Below are 22,692 nucleotides of genomic sequence, written 5' to 3' on the forward strand. Positions count from 1 at the left end.
TGTGGAGAACCTGTAGATGCTCTGGCTATTGCACACTTTGGACCAGGATCAGGACTAGTCTGGATGGCTTTTGTTAGATGTGTTGGTTCCACACTGAAGGACTGTGAAGCAGCAGGATGGGACCGAAGTTACTGTGAACATATTAAAGATGCTGGAGTCATCTGCTCAGGTAACATTTGCACATTTGTGGCTACACCCGAGTGTTGCTATTGTATCTAAAGTATGATTAGCCAAAGTACTCATAATGTTTTAGACTGATGTTTTAGACATAATACCATAATGTTTTAGACTGATGCGCACAATGTGCTCAAAGATAAATGTATAGCAAAAAAAAAAAAAAAAACACTTCCAGAAGGCAAAATTCTGTCATCAACTTCAGATGTGTGATAGACAGTGAATAGTGAACACTAATTAATAAATTATTATTATTTTGTTTTTTGCATTTCATGATTTCATGTTTAAAATGTGAATATTAGTAATTTCTGACTGCCCTATTTAGCGGTATGTATCGAATCATCACATGGCCAGTGGGATTTAAGGCATTTGCTTGAGCTGATAAGATGTGTATCCCAAATTAAGTTTAGTTTACTTCCAACTTCATTTGCCATAAATATAGGTGAGTCAAGAAGAGAAATATCTCTTTCCCAGTTATGGAGTATAAAGTATGTGTAGACCTTATGCGTCAGAGAAACAAGTGTGCAACTATATTTACAATTTTGTCTTTGAACTTCTGTTTTTGCAGTAGCTCTATAGCAACATTGTTGAAGAGTAATTAGCTTGGGGAGTGGATTTACTTATTGTGGTGTTAACAAAGTTATCATGTGCATTGTAATGGTAGAAGCAGATATCATAACAAACGTCAGTAGATCAGGAAGATTTTGAAATGAGCGGTTCATTCATAAATTTATACAACCTTACATTCAAGCTGTGGGAAACATTCTGGAAGACAGAATTCCCTGCTGAAAAAAAAAAAAAATACAAATAAAAAAATAATAAAAACGGCTAAAACCAGCCTAAACTGGTTGGAATTAGCTGGTCTCCCAGCCTGGCTATTCTGGTCAAGTTGGTCTCCCAGCCCGGCCAAGCTGGTATTAACTAGTTGTTTCAGCTGGTCTTTCAGCCTGACCAGCTAAAGAAGTGGTCAAAACCCCTCTAAAACCAGCCTGCTGACCAGCTATTACCAGGCTGGATGGCCAGCTAAAACCAGCCAACCAGCTTAGGCTGGTTTTAGCGAGCACAGTTCAGAAAATATATAAGTCTACAAATTCTCTGTGTTTAATATGTTTCCTCTTTCTTTGCTTGTTCATATGTATAAAATTAGTAATCCTTTTCCAAATCCCAATGATATTTACTGGTTTCAAGGTTTGAAGGGTCTGTTAAAGCAGTTTTTATATATAGTCTAAATAATGTTTTGAGTCATGCTTGCATCAGTTGACTCTCAGCTGATCCACGTCTACCTAAAGGAATATTATGCCTATCACGGCACTCCTATATAAGGTCTATTCAGTATTATTCAGTAGCTTTATTGCTTGCTCGGGAGCAAATTACCCTCCTTCATACCCAACTCCTCCTCCCTGTCACAGTTAGGAATTGGCTTTATGATATTCCTCGTTTCTTAAATCAGACTCCTTTTATCTTGATTAATGTTGTTACACTAAAATGTCATTAATAACATTAATGATATCTGCTACATTTGGTTCTGTTCTGTTTACCCTAAGGGAGTTATTGCTGCACTCCTTGCTCATTCATGATAGGCTGCATGGATGGGCAGGGAGTTTTTACCTAGAACAGAACCATACCACCAATCCAAACTCTTTGCTAAGTGTCAATCATTTTGACGATAGTGGTCCTGACAGACCTATACAATTATTTATGTTCTTTCAGAAGTCCGGCTGGTTGGAGGTTCTCGCTGCTCTGGGAGGTTAGAGATACTTCATAATCAGACGTGGATGTCAGTGTGTGATGCTGTCTTTGACCAGCAGGATGCAGAGGTTGTGTGTAGAGAGCTGGACTGTGGGGCTCCTGTACAGGTGCTGGGAGCAGCTGCTTTTGACAAAGGAGACACTCAGATGTGGACACAAGAGATTCAGTGCAGAGGGTATGAGTCTCAGATTCATATGTGTCAAACATCATTCAAATTCACACCCAAATACAACTGTTCTCACAAAAATAACGTTGGACTGCTTTGTACAAGTATGTGTTGACTGTTTCAACAGGAAAGTTTACTTAATTTTGATAGATCTCTCCTAATTTATTTTCCCTTGCTGTGCACAGAAATAATAAATGTGCGGTTGGTTAATGGTAACAGTCCCTGCAGTGGGACAGTGGAGGTTCTTCATAGAGATCAGTGGGGAATAGTGTGTGATACGAATGTGTCCAGCATCACAGAAACACAACTGCTCCCACAATGATTACGAAGCACTTCTGTGTGGTGGTAAGAAGATTAATATGAGAGCATTTAGTGGCATAACTAGGATCATATGTGCCGCTGTACACTTGGTGGGGCCCTCACCACACCCACACACAGCTTACAAGGATATGGATCAGGGCCAGTCTGGACAAATTGTATGATATGTACTGGATCAGAGACTACACTGAAGAACTGTGGATCAGTTCAGTTGTATGATTATTACTGTAATCATGATAAAGATGCTGGAGTCATCTGCTCAGGTGAGCTGTTCTAAAATTTAACCAATTACACCACTGTTGATCCACATACTTTAAGTTTTATATTGATTTTTTTTTTTAACACCAAGTGTAAGCAACAACAAAGTCATAGCTATGATTCTCAGGGAATGCATTAACTGATAAAATGTTAAACTTGAATGCATCTGCAAGTAGCTTTTTCTATGTGCATAAATGTCTGCCAATTACAGGCCAGTCATGGCCTTATGCAGGGGTCACCAGACTCTGTCCTGGAGGGCTGGTGTCCTGCGGAGTTTAGCTCTAATCTTAATTAAACACTCCCAAACCAGATAATCAAAATCTTGCTAGGTATACTTGAAACTTCCAGGGAGGTGTGTTGAGGCAAGTTGGAGCTAAACTCTGCAGGACACCGGCCCTCCAGAATCAAGTTTGGCGACCCATGGCCTAATGGTTAGAAAGTCTGACTGGAACCCAAAGGGGCCATGGGTTCAAGTCTCGGTACCGGCAGGGATTGTAGGTGGGGGGAGTGAATGTACGGCTTTCCACGTCCACTTCCACTTCCATATACCATGACTGAGGTGAGACCCTTGAGCAAGGCACCAAAACCCCAACTGCTCCCCAGGTGCCACAGCAAAAATGCTGCCCACTTCTCTCTCTGTTCTCACACTACTGCGTGTGTGTATTTGGATAGGTTAAATGCAGAGCAGGAACACCATACTTGGCTACACATCAAGTCACTTACTCAAATGCATAAATGTACAATGTAAATGTAAATCCAAATAATGCAATGATCAGTTCTCCCTCAGAAGCTTCTATTGTACCAAGCACAGTGCACCATAAACACTTTGTTTTCTGATGTAAATACTTATGCAGTCTGACTCCTGGAAGTTTCTTAAAGCCAGCTAATCAGAAATGAGTCAAGTGTTTGCCTTTTTCCTTCCAAAAAAGGCATTAAGTGAACAATCAGTGTCCGTCTGTGTCCTCTAAGGCTAAGACTAATGATAGTATCAATAGTTTTTGAAAGTCCATTCAAAAAACAAAATATATGTCAAAGTTTCATATAATTTGTAACAATTTGAATGTGCATAAAATAATGATCTGTCAGCATTACTGAATGTTATAATAATGGTTGTAAATTGCCAAAGTTATTATAAAGTCTTGCCTTTTTTATTTTAGATAAATCCAGCTGTTTATAAGTCTATGATAGCAATGGTCATGTAACTTTTCTTAAATGTATTTTCTCTCACTACTGCAGGAGTCAGGCTGGTTGGTGGTTCTCGCTGCTCTGGGAGGTTAGAGATACTTCATAATCAGACATGGATGTCAGTGTGTGACACTCTCTTTGACCAGCAGGATGCAGAGGTTGTGTGTAGAGAGCTGGACTGTGGGGCTCCTGTACAGGTGCTGGGAGCAGCTGCTTTTGGAAAAGGAGACGCTCAGATGTGGACACAAGAGATTCAGTGCAGAGGAAATGAATCTCAGATTCGAATGTGTCCAGCATCACAGAAACACAACTGCTCCCACAATGATTACGAAGCACTTCTGTGTGGTGGTAAGAAGATTAATATGAGAGCATTTAGTGGCATAACGATCATATGTGCCGCTGTACACTTGGTGGGGCCCTCACCACACCCACACACAGCTTACAAGGATGAACTAACACTGTTATTCTGTGTTTGTTCTGAATGTATTTGTCTCTCCTTAAACTGTACTATCCTTAGAGGAATTTTACAAAATAATAGTATTTTGTGATTCTGTTTGTTTATTCTGAAAGCTTGTATTTTGTATAATAGGTAAATTTTGGATACAATAATAATCATTAACCCAAGTTCTGGCAGGTTTTGCATGGACAAGCACTACTAAACATAAACTGTAGTTATATTTTTTAAATCAATAATTTTATTATTTCAGATCTTTTGCTTCAAGTTCTAAAAAAAGCACTGTAAATGTTTTCCATATTCTTCATGCTCTGTATTTCAAGTCTTCTAAGAAGATAAAATAAGCTTTGTTCCCTTTTCATAAGTTAACTTTAATGCTGTGAGACTTCGCTATGGGAACACCTTCCTTGTGACGAATGTCTGAAGCCCTTATGCCATCACGCCAATTCATTGGCCAGAAGCGTCTAGCCCTGCCCCGAGAATACATCACATATGCTCATTTCAACGTGCTAGGTGCCATTTCATTAGATTTCAATTCCTCCATGAAGCAGATTTTCTGTTGCCCGTTGGAAAGCATTTTTCACCTGTTCTTAGCTACCTTTTCAGAGTAGTTTTCACTCCTCTCAAGCGGACACGAAGAGTTACAGGAGATATATCGACTCTTGCGACAGGTTCATCTCAGGAGGAGACACTCATGACAGGTGCATGCAATGTTTGGGCCTTCAACATGCTCAAGCCGTGCTTAACAGCCTATCTGACTGTCGACACTGTGATAGCCTGCGTTTGAAGGTTTTGCACAAGGCTTGCCTCTTTTCTGAGAAAAGAAGGCTGCTCGTTTAACCCCTGCCTCTCCGTTTCTGCGGTTGGCGAGGCACCACACGGAAGTGACGCTTAGGGTGATGACTATGAGCTGGAGCTTTTGGAGAGTGAGCAGATGGATTATTCCCCCTTTCTCTGTCTCTTCTCTCCATCTCGCGTGTGCGCGTTAGAAAATCTCAACACAGACCCTGTTGTTTTGGTACATAATGAAATGCAGCCTACCCCCAGAAGCCTGTGATGCAATTTCTTTTGGCTATGGCCCCTTTGATTATGCTGTGTTGTCTATAGTGGCCTCTGATTCTGAAGAGTTGCGGGTGATTGTTCTAGCTCTCTCCCTCCGAGCAGACAGGAGAAGCGCACATCCCCATAGTATCAGTCAAAGCTGGACGATTTCTCACGAGTCGCGCCCCAGCCCAGACCCGTAGGCTTCTTCCCTTCTTCCAAGACCCTTTACCTAGAGGTTTCAAAGTCTGAGAAGCAGCTATATTTTCGGCACGCATCACCAATCCCATGGCCGCAGATTTCGCTACTATTTCTAAAATGAAGAATCACTGTTATGCGGTGATGCCGATTGTTGAAGAGACTCTCATGGCTCATCTTGCACCAACTTCAGCTCCATCGTGGAAGTCATGTCCCCTGTTGCCTTCCAAACCGTGTAGAATGACCTCTTCTATGGTTTGTAAATCTTACTTGGCCGCTGGAAAAGCAGCAGCCTCACTTCATTCTATGGCTGTACTTCAGGCTTATCAAGCTGATTTATTAAAAGAGCTTGATAAGGGAGAATGCTTGACTCCTGAGGCTGTGAAGGAGCTCAGACGGGCTACTGACTTGGCGCTGAGGGCTACCAAGCACACTGCCCATGCAGTAGGCAGGTCCATGGCAGGAATGGTGTCAGTAGAGCATCACCTTTGGCTTACTCTTACTGACATCAGGGAAAAAGATATACCAGGTAAGGTTTACTTGTTTCAAAACTTGAATAGAAACTGTTTTCAGGAATGGCACAAAGGTGTGTTACTGTTCAAGTCTCTGTGTTTAGATTAGTGAGCTCAATAATTTATATTTGACCTTCACTGTGTATATTTTGATTATACTGTGTTGTAAATAAAATACAAATAATCAAAACGCCCATTATTTTAGTATCCTCATGTTCTTTCTTACCTGCCTCACAGTCATGGTCACACTGATGGGCCATTAGGGGAGGGGCCTTTTGTCTCTCAGGTTTGAATTACTAACTATTCATGAGAATTTCACTCCCTCGCATACGGCCTTTCTAACACAAAACATGTCTAGTTAGATCAATATATTGTTTTGTGTGAATGAGTGAGCAGGATGATTTTTACATCATTTTATACCAAACACTCTAGTCTACCACACCCAGTTCTTAAAAGTCTTGTGGACAAATGTTTTGTATGTGTTTCATGTAATTTTTTCAGTGACTTAAAAAATTTAGTTTTTTACTAACCACGCATAAAGGTTGTTTTCTCAAAAACACCAACATGTACATACATGCTGATTACATAGTATTGTAGCACAGTTTGTGCTGAATACAGTTTAATCAGATGAGTGGGGCAGGGCTGAAAGCCGTGGAAACGGAGTGAGGCCGGTGGAGTGAATGATAATGAGCAACACCAGTCCCACGGAGGAGTTCTGGAAGGATAAAAGGAGGAGTAACGACAGTGCAAAACAAGAGAGGACCAGGCCTGGACTATTTTATGTTGTTTTGTTTCTGTTTGTGCACAGCAGTCATCCGTGAGGGGCTATCGGGCTATTTTTGTATATATATTGTATGTGTTTATTTTATTAAACAAATGTCAGGGCATGTCAAAACTTCTCCAGGTCCCCAAAACTCCCTCAGACTCCAGAGGGTTAACTGTCCTGCCGCTAAGTGCACCTCGGGTGGTTTTAGGTCAGGCCCTACTGACGAGCATCATCTCAGATACCTTCGGAGGCCATAAGCTGCCTTCAGAGCTTGAGAAAAAGCCCTAGGGTCACATGTGCATGGCCTGTTTATGATAGCGTTAAGACCCCCTACTGCTGACATGGGGGGTCAGCCTGATTAGGTGATTTGACAGCTCCCTGCATTAGAGGTCTCCGCCACTCTCATGCCTCAGGCCCCCTATGTAGGTAGACCAGTTTTTGATGAAGAGCTCAGTAGCTCCATATGTGCTTCCTGTTTCCGTAGATGCCAGATACTTTCTGCAGTCATGAAATGTATTGGTACCCACAGTTAAGCAGGTTCCAAAAACAGAGCGGCTAGGGCCCCTAGCGGAGTACTGGGCCGTGTGGCAACACCTGCCCGAGATATCGCAGTGGGTGGTATGTACCATTCGACACGGTTACACCATCCAGTTCCGGAAAGGCCCACCTCTTTCCAGCGAGGTTCTTCCTACAACGGTGTTTCCTTGGGAGGCCCTGGCTTTGAGGCAGATGATTTTGTCACTCTTAGAGAAAGGGGCTATAGAAAAAATATCCCCTGCTCAGATAGAGTCAGGCTTTTACATCTGTTATTTTGTTGTGCCCAAAAAGGATGGTGGTTTACGCCCGATTTTGGACTTCTGTTGCTTAAATCTTGCGAGCAAATTCAAAATGCTGATGTTAAAGTTGTAACGAGGCTCCCGAAGCTCTGCATAGGAGTTCAGCTAGGGGCATATTGTCTTTGATCTTTGGAGTTGGAACAAGTGCAACGTGGTTGGCACATAAATCATTTGGAGTTGCTGGCAGTATTTCTGGCACTCAAGCATTTCTTGCCTTATCTGAGGGGGTATCACGTTTTGATCAGGACGGAAAAAATGACTGTGATCTCGTACCTGAATCATCAAGGAGGGCTACGCTCTTGCCCCCTGTATAGGCTGGTGGAGTGTGTGATTCTTTGGGTGAAGACCAGGTTTCTGTCAGTCAGAGTGGTTCACATTCCAGGTCATTTGAACCTAGGAGCAGTCCTACTCTCGAAACAGGGCTTAGATCCCAGAGGATGGAGACTAAATTCTCAAGTAATGAGCCTCAGATGGCAGAGGTTCGGCCAAGCAGAAGTGGATTTGTTTGCATCAAGCATGACTGCTCACTGTCCACTGTGGTTCTTCCTGTTCCCTCCGTAACCTCTGGGGTTAGATGCCAGTCGCTTTGCCTTTCCACCAATTCGTTTGCTCCCAGCAGTGCTGTTCAGGATACAGATGGACAAAGTAAGACATCTGCTGTTTGGTGGACCCTCTCTGGCCCACTCAAATCTGGTTCTCAGACCTGATCAGTTTGTTAGTCGGCCCTCCGTGGGAAGTTGCCCTGAGACCAGACCTGTATACTCAGGCTCAAGGTACGATTTGGTACCCCCGTCTGGACTTATGGAAGTAGTGGGAGTGGCCCCTGAACGGGCTGTGTTAACGTATCCTGGTCTCTCAGCTGAGATCACAGATACTATACTTAATGCGAGAGCCCCGAAGGTGTACCCTTAGCGACATCTCGCAGTGTCTTGTTCCCTACGCAGAGAACCAAGGTTCTCTGTAACCAAAACATTTTTGCTCACAGAACATACAGGGCTAAAGTGCAACTACCTAACGTTTATGCCACTTTTAAACACAATGACATCTGTTTAGATTGACTGATTGATTGATTTTTGTCTCTGTCTTTCTCTCTATTTCCCTCTCTCTTAGATGTAATGAATGTGAGACTGGTAAATGGTAACAGTCCTTGTGCTGGTCGAGTGGAGGTTCTTCACAGAGGTCAGTGGGGAACAGTGTGTGGTGATTTCTGGGATATGCCTGATGCTGCAGTGGTGTGTAGAGAGCTGGACTGTGGAGAACCTGTAGATGCTTTGAGTAATGCTCATTTTGGTCAAGGATCAGGACCGATCTGGATGAGTGTTTTAACATGTAGAGGAACAAAGTCTACACTGAAGAACTGTGGGTCAGCAGGTTGGAATAAACATGCCTGCACTCATAATCATGATGCTGAAGTCATCTGCTCAGGTGAATAAAATTTAACATAAAAGCATCCCACACTTTTTGATAATTTTGTTTTGATAGTGTAAGAAAATAAAGATATATATTTTGGGATGTGGTTATCTGTGTATACAATTTAAACAATTTAGAATTAACTACACCTTAAGAATTGGGCAGCTTAAAAACACTGTAAATTTGCCATGATTATGATTATTTTTCAGCATTCACAAAAAAAAAAAAAAAAAATAACAACACATCATCATAATATTTACACCTTCATGTTGTTTAAAACTTTAGAGTTTTAGCAGAGTATGGTAAGATATTCAACAGAATATGCAGGCTGATCATTTCCAAATATTAAAAGAGATTAGTGACCTCAACTGTCCAGCTTTAAGAAGCATTTTCAGTGAATAACAACTACAATGATATACAGTCTATTGAAACTGAACTGCAAAAAACATGCTCATTCTGAACTTCTGCACATTTATATATCAACAACACATTTACCCAGTCACAATGAGCTAATAAGGGTAAAGAGGGATAGAGGGTGTCAGGAATCAGACCTCTGTGGTTCCCCCAATCGGCACCAGAGGGCACCATCACCTGAATAGTAGTTTTCCTCTAGGACTTCATTTCCCATGACTCCCTACCTGGCACTGATTATGAGTGCACCTGTTGCTCATTCCTAGGACTATTTAAGTTGCACACACACATGCTTTCATTGTAAAATCTTATTTTGCCCTGGTTGACATATCTTATTGTGCGTTCACACCGCCGCCATCGAGGGCATCAAAACTCGCTCTGTCCGCCCTGCTAACAATTCTGCAGAAATATTCGTGAGCACTCTGACGCTCTGTCGTAGATTGAATGCTTATCTTGTATTTGAAATGTGGCCGCAAAACAAACAAGCTTGTTGATCTTGTGCAGACTAACCACAATGAGGGTAACCTTATAAGTTAACCTCATTAAATATTGTTGTGGACGAAGTATTAAGATCCTTTACCTAATAATGTATAAAGCACTGTAAAAATACTCTGATGCAAGTAAAAGTCCTGCATTGCAAATGTTACTTAAGTAAATATATTCAAGTATAAACATTACTTAATGTAAGTATAATCAGGGAAATTTGTTTAAAAATAAACCAGGAACATGAACAATATCAGACACCTTGGTCCACATATCATTTTTATTTTATTTTTTATGTCCCTGTACGTGAACAGGGACACATAATAGATTATTGCAAACCTGCCACAGCAATAATCAACCTGTCCTATATTTTGTTTGGGAACTAATGTGGTCGGAGCTGCATTCTCTGAAATCCTCTCAAGAAGTGTACTTCTACAGTACGTTCCCACTGGTTGCCGCTGAACTGCATCATAGCTCATTACCATAAAGTTGCCCTGATTTCAACTCTCCTCGACGCTCTCAATGGCCAAGTCGCACCGCGCCGCTGCTCGACGCTGGCTCACATTGAAAATGAATGACTTCCGGCCACTTTGACGCTCTTGACGGTGGCGATGTTAACGATGTGTTAGTGTTTGCTTGCGCTACTGTTGGATTACCGTGTTTGACCATCGACTCTTACCTGTCTCACAATTGTTTGCTGCCTACCTCGATATCCTTGCTCTGTTGTTTGGACTCTCATATGTATTGTTTCCTGCCTGCCCTGACCTTCTTCCTGTACTCTGACTCTGCTTTGGTCTTGTCTCTGATAACCCTGATGCAAAGTCTGATACATTTCCACGAACTGGTTGTTTTCAGACAGTTCGGCTCTTTGAACCGGTTCAAAAAGCCGATTCATCGGTTCCTGACGTCATCAAGCAATGATGTCACTACACATTTTTTTTCTAACAACTCAGTGCCATGTTGTATTAAAGATTCAGAAAGTATCAAGAAAAAATAAACCTGTTATTAACTCCTTGATTTTGGTTAAACAACTTAAAATATGATCTGCATGCACAATAAACTATGCCAAAATTCAGGTTTTTCCATGTTTTAATAAAAATCCAGGGCTTTTTAATAAAAAAAAAAATCATAAGCATATCTCCAGTAGCCTATGTTTTGTTTGTTATAAACAAACTTCACGCATCAGGCTCATTCAAGTTCTATAGTATTTGTACACATGCAGTGAGAAAGCAAAACTACTTTGTTTGGCCTTCCAAAAGAAGACACGACTAGAAATCATGTTTATATCACATTTATAATGGTTTTTATGTGTATGTCTCCTCACTCCGGCTGGACAGGGCATCACAATATGTTAAGAGGCTTAACATTTCGCATCGCCAAAGCTCACCTGCACCATCTTGTGCACCGAGCCCATAATGTAAAATATGTGGAAAATATATGTTTTTTAAACAACCTAGTATGAGAGCCTGTTCTAGTACACCCCCAAAACAAAATCAAGACCTTGTTAAAGAGCATAATAGGACCCCTTTAATATCCAAGTTTTTATCACCATTTCTGAACAAGCTTCTGATTAGGCATCATACAGAACGTTTTACAACAACGTTACATTATATATCAGAGTTTTCTTTTAGTTGAAAATATGTACAAACAAACTAATAAAACTGAACTAAATAAATAAATTGAGTCTGCTTATGCGTATGTTTATAATCTATTTTTTGTTTCACATGTAAAAGTTGAGAAAAACAATTTTCCCATGCTCGGGTGAAAGTTGGCTTCTCAGTCTGATCACAATAAGAACGTGTGCAGAGACTGCAGACACAGATGTTCAAGAGACACAAAGATAACAGTGTGCAAAAGCAACATTTCTGACAGCGCTAATTTGTGCTTTCTGTTCTTAAAGCACTCTCCCTTGAGGAAACTTTAAGGAAAACATTTTGCAGATGAGCTTATCAAGCTATTCAGACATTCTTGGTCACTCGGGCAGCTGCGCTGTCTTGCCTCACTCGACACATGCATCAACAGACTTATTTCTTGAGTCGACTGGTGTTTGGATTTCATGCGATTTCTCATTGTGGTGCTGATATTATGACAGCTCAGTTTCACCGATTCCTTTGATCAAAAGTAATTCCATTTTGTAAGATCTTTTTGATCAAAGCAAGTCCAAACATTGCGAGGCAGATGACGACATTCTCTGATCAAATAAATCAACTTGTTAACATGCTCCACAGCGCCACCCAGTGCATTTAGTTATAATTGACTTTGGGTTTGCATGCTTAGTATCACGGATTCCCTGCCTTTAACGACCCGCAAAGCAAGACATAATAAAAACAGTATTTGATTTTACTTTTTGAACAATAATCACAGATCGAATAATCGACTGTTTGTGCACACCTCTAATAAGAACACAACAGTATTCGTGTCTGCCACTTTTTAACATAAGAAAAAAGTGACCAAAGCTATTTTTATTTAATGAAAAGAAGCAGCCAGGCAGAGATATGACGGAGAGGAGATGATTACAGTTTTCATTTAGGGAATTTGAAGTGTTAAAAATGTAATTGCATGTAAAACTTGCCATGTCCAAAACCTGTTAAACAAAAGCAGCTAACCTAATGCTCACTTTTATGCAATATAAACAGGTCATAAACACTTGAGACTTTCTGATGGGTCTCATCTTTGCTCTGGGAGGTTACAGATACATCATGATCAGACGTGGATGTCAGTGTGTGATGCTGTCTTTGACCAGCAGGATGCAGAGGTTGTGTGTAGAGAGCTGGACTGTGGGGCTCCTGTACAGGTGCTGGGAGCAGCTGCTTTTGGCAAAGGAGACGCTCAGATGTGGACACAAGAGATTCAGTGCAGAGGAAATGAATCTCAGATTTCATTCTGTTCAATATTGTCATCACACAAACACAACTGCACCACTGACAACACTGTGGGGCTGATCTGTTCTGGTTAAGTATAAATATTCTGCATCTCTTCATTTGTTTTTGATAACCAGTCATGTCTTAGATTTAAGATATAAAGTGATCTATCTAAAGACAATTTTATGCATTGTTTCTGAACTTTCCTTACTTTGCTTAGGTTACACTGATCTCAGACTGATAAATGGTTCAGACACTTGTTCTGGAAGAGTGGAGCTTCAGTTCCACAATGAGTGGGGCACAGTGTGTGATGCATGCTGGGATATGAGAGCTGCCAGTGTTCTCTGTAGACAGCTATATTGTGGGATTGCTGTGTCTGTTGTGGGATCAGACTGGTTTGGAGAAGGAAGTGGTGAAATCAGGGCTGATGTGTTTGATTGTGACGTGAATGAAACAAAACTCTCAGAATGTTCCATCTCTTCATGGAGTCGAGCTGAATGTTCACATAGTCGAGATGTTGGAGTCATCTGCTCTAGTGAGTCCATATTACTGTAAGATTGACTGATATTATGCTGCTCAAAGACTCAATAGAAATACAATATTTTATCTCACATGTATTTCAAGTTTATTTCAGACTGAAAAATTAATGCTCTTGTCATTTATTTCTGCAATGATGATTTATTAATACATAAAATGTTTTATTCTCAAACTTGCAGTATTTTACTTAAAACAACAGATTGTCTCCTCAGATTCCTCTCTGGCTCTTCATGATGGTCTGGTGCGGTTGTCTGGAGAGAGACAGTGTGAGGGGGAGGTGGAAGTTTTCATCCATCAGGTCTGGAGGAGAGTTCTGCTGGACTCCTGGAGTCTCACTGAATCCTCTGTGGCCTGCAGACAGCTGGGCTGTGGCTCTGTGCTGAACTTCTCCGGCTCCTCTTCATCCAATCCTGAACACAGTCATGAGTGTGTGACGGGCTTCCAGTGCTCTGGGAGTGAAGCTCATCTGGGGAACTGCAGCTCTCCACAAACTCTCAACTGCAGCTCCACACAACAGCTGTCAATCACCTGCATCGGTGAGAAGAACAACATCTGGACAGATTCTTCAGTTGTTCGTGATCAATAATGTGTTTTTCTGTCTCTGAATATCAGGTCACGGGTCCATCAGGCTGGTGGGTTCTGGGGGAGACTGTGCAGGGAGGCTGGAGGTTTTTCACAGTGGCTCATGGGGGACAGTGTGTGATGACTCCTGGGATATTAAAGATGCTCATGTGGTGTGCAGACAGCTGCAGTGTGGAGTGGCCCTCAGTAACCAGCAGGTACCAGCCTGGTTTGGTCCTGGTTCTGGACCCATATGGCTGGATGAGGTGGAGTGTGAGGGGAATGAGACGTCCCTGTGGAGCTGCTCTTCTCCAGCTTGGGGAAAACATGACTGTCAACACAAGGAGGATGTAGGAGTCGTGTGCTCAGGTAAACAGTACACTAGTGGGAATGTTTTTCAAAGAAACATCCTACATTTATTAACATGTTGGGTCCGGTAATATTTAAAAGTCTTAGAATTAAAAAAGCAATAAAATAGAAAAATAATTAGAAAAGTTATTTATATTATATTTTAGGTCATTATTAGCACAACCTGAATTCCAATTGTATTAATTCACACTTTTCATCTAGAGTTTAAAGAGATCAGGTTAACTGAGGGCTGTGGAGGGAATGTGGAGGTTTTCTACAATGGTTCCTGGGGAAATACAGTCGTGGCCAAAAGTTTTGAGAATTACATAAATATTGGAAATTGGAAAAGTTGCTGCTTAAGTTTTTATAATACCAATTTGCATATACTCCAGAATGTTATGAAGAGTGATCAGATGAATTGCATAGTCCTTTTTTGCCATGAAAATTAACTTAATCCCACAAAAAACCTTTCCACTGCATTTCATTGCTGTCATTAAAGGACCTGCTGAGATTATTTCAGTAATCATCTTGTTAACTCAGGTGAGAATGTTGACGAGCACAAGGCTGGAGATCATTATGTCAGGCTGATTGGGTTAGAATGGCAGACTTGACATGTTAAAAGTGAGGGTGATGCTTGAAATCATTGTTCTTCCATTGTTAACAATGGTGACCTGCAAAGAAACGCGTGCAGCCATCATTGCGTTGCATAAAAATGACTTCACAGGCAAGGATATTGTGGCTACTAAGATTGCACCTAAATCAACAAATTTATAGGTTCATCAAGAACTTCAAGGAAAGAGGTTAAATTCTTGTAAAGAAGGCTTCAGGGCGTCCAAGAAAGTCCAGCAAGCGCCAGGATCGTCTCCTAAAGAGGATTCAGCTGCGGGATCGGAGTGCCACCAGTGCAGAGCTTGCTCAGGAATGGCAGCAGGCAGGTGTGAGCGCATATGCACGCACAGTGAGGCGAAGACTTTTGGAAGATGGCCTGGTGTCAAGAAGGGCAGCAAAGAAGCCACATCTCTCCAAAAAAAACATCGGGGACAGATTGATCTTCTGCAGAAAGTATAGTGAATGGACTGCTGAGGACTGGGGCAAAGTCATATTCTCCGATGAAGCCCCTTTCCAATTGTTTGGGGTATCTGGAAAAAGGCTTGTCCGGAGAAGAAAAGGTGAGCGCTACCATCAGTCCTGTGTCATGCCAACAGTAAAGCATCCTGACACCATTCATGTGTGGGGTTGCTTCTCATCCAAGGGAGTGGGCTCACTCACAATTCTGCCCAAAAACACACAGCCATGAATAAAGAATGGTACCAAAACACCCTCCAACAGCAACTTCTTCCAACAACCCAACAACAGTTTGGTGAAGAACAATGCATTTTCCCAGCACGATGGAGCACCGTGCCATAAGGCAAAAGTGATAACTAAGTGGCTCGGGGACCAGAATGTTGAAACTTTTGGGTCCATGGCCTGGAAACTCCCCAGATCTTAATCCCATTGAGAACTTGTGGTCAATCGTCAAAAGGCAGGTGGACAAACAAAAACCCACTAATTCCGACAAACTCCAAGAAGTTATTATGAAAGAATGGGTTGCTATCAGTCAGGATTTGGCCCAGAAGTTGATTGAGAGCATGCCCAGTCGAATTGCAGAGGTCCTGAAAAAGAAGGGCCAACACTGCAAATACTGACTCTTTGCATAAATCTCATGTAATTGTCGATAAAAGCCTTTGAAACGTATGAAGTGCTTGTAATTATATTTCAGTACATCACAGAAACAACTGAAACCAAGATCTAAAAGCAGTTTAGCAGCAAACTTTTTGAAAACTAATATTTATGTAATTCTCAAAACTTTTGGCCACGACTGTAGACGGTGTATCATACTAAAATAGTCAGAGTTTCCTAAACTACTTGTACCACAACACTACTGTATCTACTGCACGAAACACAGCATGACCAATATAGTCTGGTTCCCAAATAAATGACCCTAATGAGTTTGTTCTTTTAAGTGAACCACAGACATACAGCTTACAACTATCTTTGATCCTTAAACCAATGTAGTTACTGACTGGATATTCATATGACTATGAAGTGTAGCTGAAGATATATATTTTTGGTTCTAACTATATATATATTTTTTTTGTGTGTGTGTAAATATATATATATATATATATATATATATATATGTGTGTATATATATATATATATATATATATACATACATACATATATATATATATAGTTAAGGCCAATTATTGCATTGCATTAACAGTATGCCTCCTCTGCCTCGTGATATGACAAGACATAATTTAAAATGAAATTCTATTTAAATAACCTCTATAAATCAATAATAATTTATTATCACCACATAATTTATTTACCTTTTTCAAATTATTTTCTTTACTTTTTTCCAAATATTTATTTCTTAAAAGCACAAAAATAATTATTATTTATGAAACTGTTAAGAAAGCATAATTTTTAAGAGAAATTAGAATCAGAATTGTTAAATTCTTTATTATGATTCTCATCCCTAATTAACAGATTTAAGTTATGCGAGAGTTGATTCTCATCCTTTTCCATCTAGAGTTTAAAGAGATCAGGTTAACTGAGGGCTGTGAAGGGAATGTGGAGGTTTTCTACAATGGATCCTGGGGTAATGTGTGTTACAACCAGATGGACAGAGATACAGTGAGTCTGATCTGTCAAGAGCTGAACTGTGGAAGATCTGGCAGTGAACCCAGTTATTCAGAGGGATTGAAGTCTCATAATTGGCTTGATAAACTTAACTGTCGGCGACATGACTCCACTTTATGGCAGTGTCCTTCTTCAGCCTGGGGACAGAATGTCTGTGATAACGAAGTGGCCAAAATCACCTGCTCGGGTAAGATTAAAATTAAATTAAAATAAATAAAACTAATTATTTGAAGTAGTCATGTTTGTTTCAATATGATTTTTGTCCTTTTTATAACTTTTCTATTCAGTGGTGAAATTTTTATCATGTTTTAATCTCAGAGGTTCAGACTCGTGAGTCTCCTCAGAGTCGTTTGACATGTTCCACCTCACCATCCCCATACCAGAGACGGTGTTCAAGTAAGTTGGTTAAAAGGATGTATTTTTTATTCACAGTTTCCTGAATTATTAATATCTGTGCAACTGAACACTGAATTCACATTCTCAGGTTATTACAACTTCATATAGTTATAAAATGTTTTGTAAACGTATGTTGTAAATGTTGTGCTGAAGCTGGTCAGTGGTTGATGTGTGTGTTTTAGATCATGTTCCTCTCAGACTGCGTGGAGAGAAGGGCCGGTGCTCTGGGAGGCTGGAGGTGTATCATAACACTGTGTGGGGCTCAGTCTGTGATGATCAGTGGGACATCAGCGATGCTCAGGTGGTCTGCAGGCAGCTGGGTTGTGGAGCAGCACTGAGGGCTGATGGGAATTCAACCTTTGGTTCTGGTGAAGGTGTTGTGTGGATGAACAAAGTCGAGTGCAGAGGGAATGAGATTCACCTGTGGGACTGTCCTCTCTCCCTGAATAACCACACTGACTGCTCCCACAAAGAGCACGCTGGACTCACCTGTGCAGGTCACAGCAAAACACTGAGGATTAATATTAATTTGCTCATTTTAGAGCGAATAATTTTTGTGTATTCAAGGCTATCATAATTTTAAATGTGTTTTCATAGATTTGCCAGATGTTTCAGTGTCCATTACTCCTGCCACAACATTATCAGCTTCTCCTCCAGTTTCTCCTCCAGTGCGCTCAACATCAGTCGCTCCTCCACAAACTCCTCCACCAGCATCTCCCCCAGTGGTTGTGATTGTTCTGGGAGTTGTGCTCTTACTGCTTTTAGTGCCACTGCTTATACTGATTCAGCAGAACAGAGTGATGAGGAGAGGTAGGAGAGATCCAGAGACTGTCATATTGTGTCTTATTCAGTGTGTGATCAGTCATGTGTTGTGAACTGACAACAGGTTTGTCTGTCTACACTCACAGCTCTCTCTAAGAGGAGACACAGGACGATGTCTGAGGCCGTTTATGAGGAGATTCAGCACAGACACAATCACTTCACTCAGAGGGGTGAGACATGAGCCATCAGTCTCATTTAATACCATTGAATTAATACCAGACAGTTGATGTTCATCTATTATTAGTCCTGTTAAACCTCCTGCTTCAAACCACAGAATTCCTGACAGAGAAACCACAGAGCTGCAGGTGCATGTGTGTGTGTGCGCGCGTGTGAGAGAGAGTGTGTGTGTGTGTGTGTGTGTGTGTGTGTGTGTGTGTCTCTGTGAGTGAGTGTGCCAGTTCCTGTGTGTATTTTTAGAGGGTCATAAACAGGGACTTATATGTTTGTACATGTACAGTAGATACAGGTGTGTGTGTGTGTTTGTCTCTTCCTGTGTATATTTCTGGAAGGCAGTAAGAAATGGGTTCATATGTTTGCTAACAGGCCTAAACACCATGGGATTTATTTCTTGAATGCTTTAAATAATAAAGTAATTGTGTTAAGTAATAAAGTAATTTGTTGTGCTATTACTAACACAATGTTTTATAATCGAAAGGAAATGAGGATTCAGTCTGTTTGTAATGATGAACATGTTTCTGACTGTTCTGCTTTTCTTTAACAGGGAGTCTTTATGAAGAACTGCATTCTGGGTATGAAGATGCTGATGAGCTTCTCTCAGGTTAGAGAGCTGAAGCACATATTCATTCCACATTCTACTCAAAAAAAAAAACTTTTATAATGAATAATTGTAACTAGTAATTTAATGACTCAATACTATTCAAATACTGCTGTTTATTTGTATATTAACAGTCTGCTCTCCTGTTTTAGCAAAAGAGTTCAATACTGCATATTATGATGATGTCACCAATGGCAGTGGCCTAAAAGGTCAGTGACCTTTTAAATTGATCACATGATTCATTACCAGATGACATATAATAAATTTTCAGTCTTATGATCTGCAGCAACAACATATTTTGGCTTTTGTATCCAAACATATTGTGTGTTGATGCAGAAGAGATGGTGAAGGAAATCACACCGAGATACTATGATGATGTCATCACTGATGGACTGAAACCAGATAGTGAGACAGGTGTCACTCTCTTATTCTACAACTGCATATAATATACTTTTAAAAATAAATTTAAATATTACAGTACATTTAAGATAGATGTTTCAAATTTGTTCTGAATGTAATGAATATGTTTCTGTGATGAATGTGTGAATTTGTAGAAGACACACCTGAGAGCTATGATGATGTCATGACGAGCGGACACAACTCTGATATCAAAAAAGGTGTTTTACGTTATCATTTTTTTAAAAATAATATAACTTTACAATCAAAATCATTACAGATAATATTTTAAATTACTGCTTTAATGGGTTTTTGGTTTACACTTAAATTGACTCATATTTGCACGTGTAGTGAACACACCAGAGAAGATGTCATCATTAATAGACCGAGCTCTCAAGGGTTAACAGGTAACAGGTGAGATGCACAGAACTTACATTTTTTTAATCACCCTTCACATACTACATGAGTATTGTGATGTGCTGGAGAAAGCTGGCTGAGATCAGGATCTAACTGCAGGAGTTTAATAGAAGTAACACACGGAAGAGAAACACAGGCAAAACAAGCACCAATACAATCAACAGCTGACAAAGCACAAGGGAAACACAAGGGCCATTTATCCACCTTATTCTTAAACACAGAAGTAAGTCGTTTTCTGTGAATGTGTGAGACTTCTGGTTCATTAGCCGCTGTAGGGAAATAACGAGAAAAATAACAATGTGCAGTAAACGTTAAAATTTTATGCACTACAAACCAGTGTGTTCATAATTAAGATAATACAATAAAATAATAAGGTAAGAAACACCAGTTTGTAATATCAAGCAGCGAAACGAGCTGTTCTGTACAGCTAAAAATAGCTGGAAGCCGATGACACCAGAAGCCAGACACATAAAATTTACAAAAGCGCACACTTTTACAGGAAAAATAAGGTGGATACACTGGAGGACAAAAGGGACCAATGAGTTACTATAGAAACTTACAAGCAGATGGGTGTGGTCAAATGAGTGGCTATGGCAACTAATGAGGTTAACAATGAAGACAAACAAGGCACACAACAGACAAGGGCAGAAAACACACAGGAAACATGTAACAAGTATCAGGCCCTGTCCACATGAACACGAGAATTATCAAAACTGATGCTGTTTCTGTGTGGTTTGGCCGTCCGTACACACGCAAACATAGTATCAGGTCACTGAAAGCGAACCTTTTTAAAAAATCCTGCCAGGGTGAAGATTTTCAGAAACTGTGATTGCAGTGTTGTGTAGCAACAGAGATTTTAGCTTGTGATGTAGCAGTGCACACTTTTGTCAGGCCTCTAATTGGCCAGCAAGGCTTTATTGTCAGGGTTATATCACCACCTGTTGGTTTGGCAACTTTGGCTAATCTCTTGTCAGCACTTCATAGCGTGTTTTTGTATTTTCATGTGGACTATATATATATATATATATTTATAGACGGAGGAAAAACTCCTGTTTATAAAAACACCAGTGTATGTGTGGACTAGGCCTCAGACATGTGTTCTGATCAAGTCACTTAAGGGAAAAGGGATCCTTCAAATGAGATGAAGTGTTTTATAAACTGATATGACATGTTTTTCTGTCATTCTTGATCAGAGAGAGTTCAGGAGGAGTATGATGATGTGATGAGTGTCAGTGAAGATGTGAGAAACCCGCTGGGTAAGTTATTATAACCCTTTTGTTCTCTTTATATTGACATCTTTATTTTAATTTAGTTAATATTTTCCAGTTAAGACTTTTAAAATATTCATCCAATAACAACATTTGACCTGGTTTAATGTTTTGTATTTAATAACAGATTATGATGATGTGGAGGAGGAGTCAAACAAAGAAGTGGGGCATTCGTCTCAGTGATCATCCACTGCCTCGGTTCAACAAATCTGAACAAAGTTTGAGTGAGATTGTTATTGATATGTTAAAACTCAGGTTTTTATAACCACTCCTCCCCACCCCCACTTTCTTTTTGAATTAAAACTTTTAAGCCTTTGAGAGTTTTGTATTTTTTTTTTGGCGTTGTTAATGTAGCGGCCCCTCGGATATATTGATCAAGACGCAGAGAGTTTCAAACGGGTGTCAATTTATTTCTTCCTCTCAACAAGCACCATGCACCATGAACACCGTGAAAACTACAGAATAAACAGAAGAAATACAAAATGCTTCTATGTAGTTTCACAAATAATTTGCACATTAATCATGTTCACATATTAATACAAATCATTTTAACAAATGACCAATATGAAATATGAAAATGTGTTTTTAAGCCTTCTGACAAATGAAATATCACATGCTTCTTTAAATGAAAACAATATATTATAATTGTTTACAGAAAAGAATATGTTTTTATATAGATGACATGTGCAATAAACCCATAAACAAAATTAAGTGTTGGACATTCTCTTTTCCATAAACCAAAGTATCCCTTCTGATAATAATTACAAACTCCAACCCAGTTTCCTTCATTACCTCATTCCGCTTCTCCAAGGGCGCTAATCAAAGAGTTTCTGCCATCAGCTACCATGCTCTCTAGCTCGACACACCCTCACAGTTCAGAGCTCTTAGAAATAACATGTACAAGCAATACAAAAATAATAAAGTAAATCACAATGTAAACCTTTCTTTACAAGATTCAAATGGATGAACATGATAAATTACTAAAGTGGTTACAAGTTTTTACCGTTCTTCCGACGATACGTGAACACCACATTGTGAAAAGAGAGTAGCGGAAGTCTAGCGTCACAAAAAAAAACCATCCGAAGAAAAACGGCGCTTTTCAAAATAAAAGCGGAACAGACAAAGTGACCCTGTAGAACTATAATGTCTTAACATATAAATATAAAAATGTTATATATGTTATAAACGGTGTAGGAGAAAATGAATGCGATTTTATAAGACATTTGTACACTCCCCACCAAATCCTAGTGTACAATGAATAAACAAAGATACAAAGAGTAAGTGAATTGTGCAGGATTTCTTGACTCTAAGAAATGAATAGCCTGAAGTTAAGCTATCAGAGGCGTAAACTATATGGCATTATGCATAATAAAGCAGTTGTGTGCAGTGTTGTGTCAATCGCTTTTTTTTTTTTTTTTTTTTTAAATCAGTTCTCTAGGAGGAGCACCAATTTTTGATTGGTTCTCTCAATAACTGAGGGCTTGGAGGCGTGGATCTTGTTTTTTACTGAGTTTTTTGCCTCTCACCCAACTTGCACTTTAACTCGACGAACCAAAAGCCATCACTACTTTGAACAGTCTCAATCACCCGTCCAAGTTGCCACTGATTTCTTGGGAGGTTGTCGTCGTTAACAATGACAATGTCATTCACTTTGAGGTTGCG

The 22,692-nt window shown here is 40.0% G+C and overlaps 2 protein-coding genes and 1 long non-coding RNA gene across 3 annotated transcripts; 2 read left to right on the forward strand and 1 right to left on the reverse strand.

The window, feature by feature from the left end:
• The first annotated feature begins 1,842 nt into the window (after positions 1–1,842).
• On the forward strand, positions 1,843–13,377 carry LOC122139406 (deleted in malignant brain tumors 1 protein-like). The gene is made up of 5 exons (XM_042736669.1): positions 1,843–2,670; positions 3,902–4,198; positions 8,768–9,082; positions 12,598–12,912; positions 13,043–13,377. The coding sequence occupies exons 1-5, from the start codon at positions 2,481–2,483 to the stop codon at positions 13,375–13,377; spliced, it is 1,452 nt and encodes a 483-aa protein (XP_042592603.1). The 5' UTR covers positions 1,843–2,480.
• A 638-nt stretch (positions 13,378–14,015) lies between these two features.
• On the forward strand, positions 14,016–18,908 carry LOC122139407 (scavenger receptor cysteine-rich type 1 protein M130-like; the record flags this gene model as incomplete). Its single annotated transcript, XM_042736679.1, has 6 exons — positions 14,016–14,289; positions 16,847–17,143; positions 17,275–17,352; positions 17,535–17,849; positions 17,950–18,154; positions 18,896–18,908. Coding segments are annotated over 6 exons (1,182 nt in total), but the record flags the coding sequence as incomplete, so codon positions are not given.
• Positions 18,909–21,390: 2,482 nt separating this feature from the next.
• Positions 21,391–22,174, reverse strand: LOC122140000. Its single transcript, XR_006156724.1, has 3 exons — positions 22,034–22,174; positions 21,823–21,913; positions 21,391–21,485 (listed from the first exon to the last, which is right to left on the reverse strand). It is a non-coding gene; the product is annotated as an uncharacterized LOC122140000 (long non-coding RNA).
• Between the last annotated feature and the right edge of the window lie 518 nt (positions 22,175–22,692).

This window comes from Cyprinus carpio, chromosome A4 (assembly GCF_018340385.1).
Source record: "Cyprinus carpio isolate SPL01 chromosome A4, ASM1834038v1, whole genome shotgun sequence".
Lineage (NCBI taxonomy): Eukaryota > Metazoa > Chordata > Actinopteri > Cypriniformes > Cyprinidae > Cyprinus > Cyprinus carpio.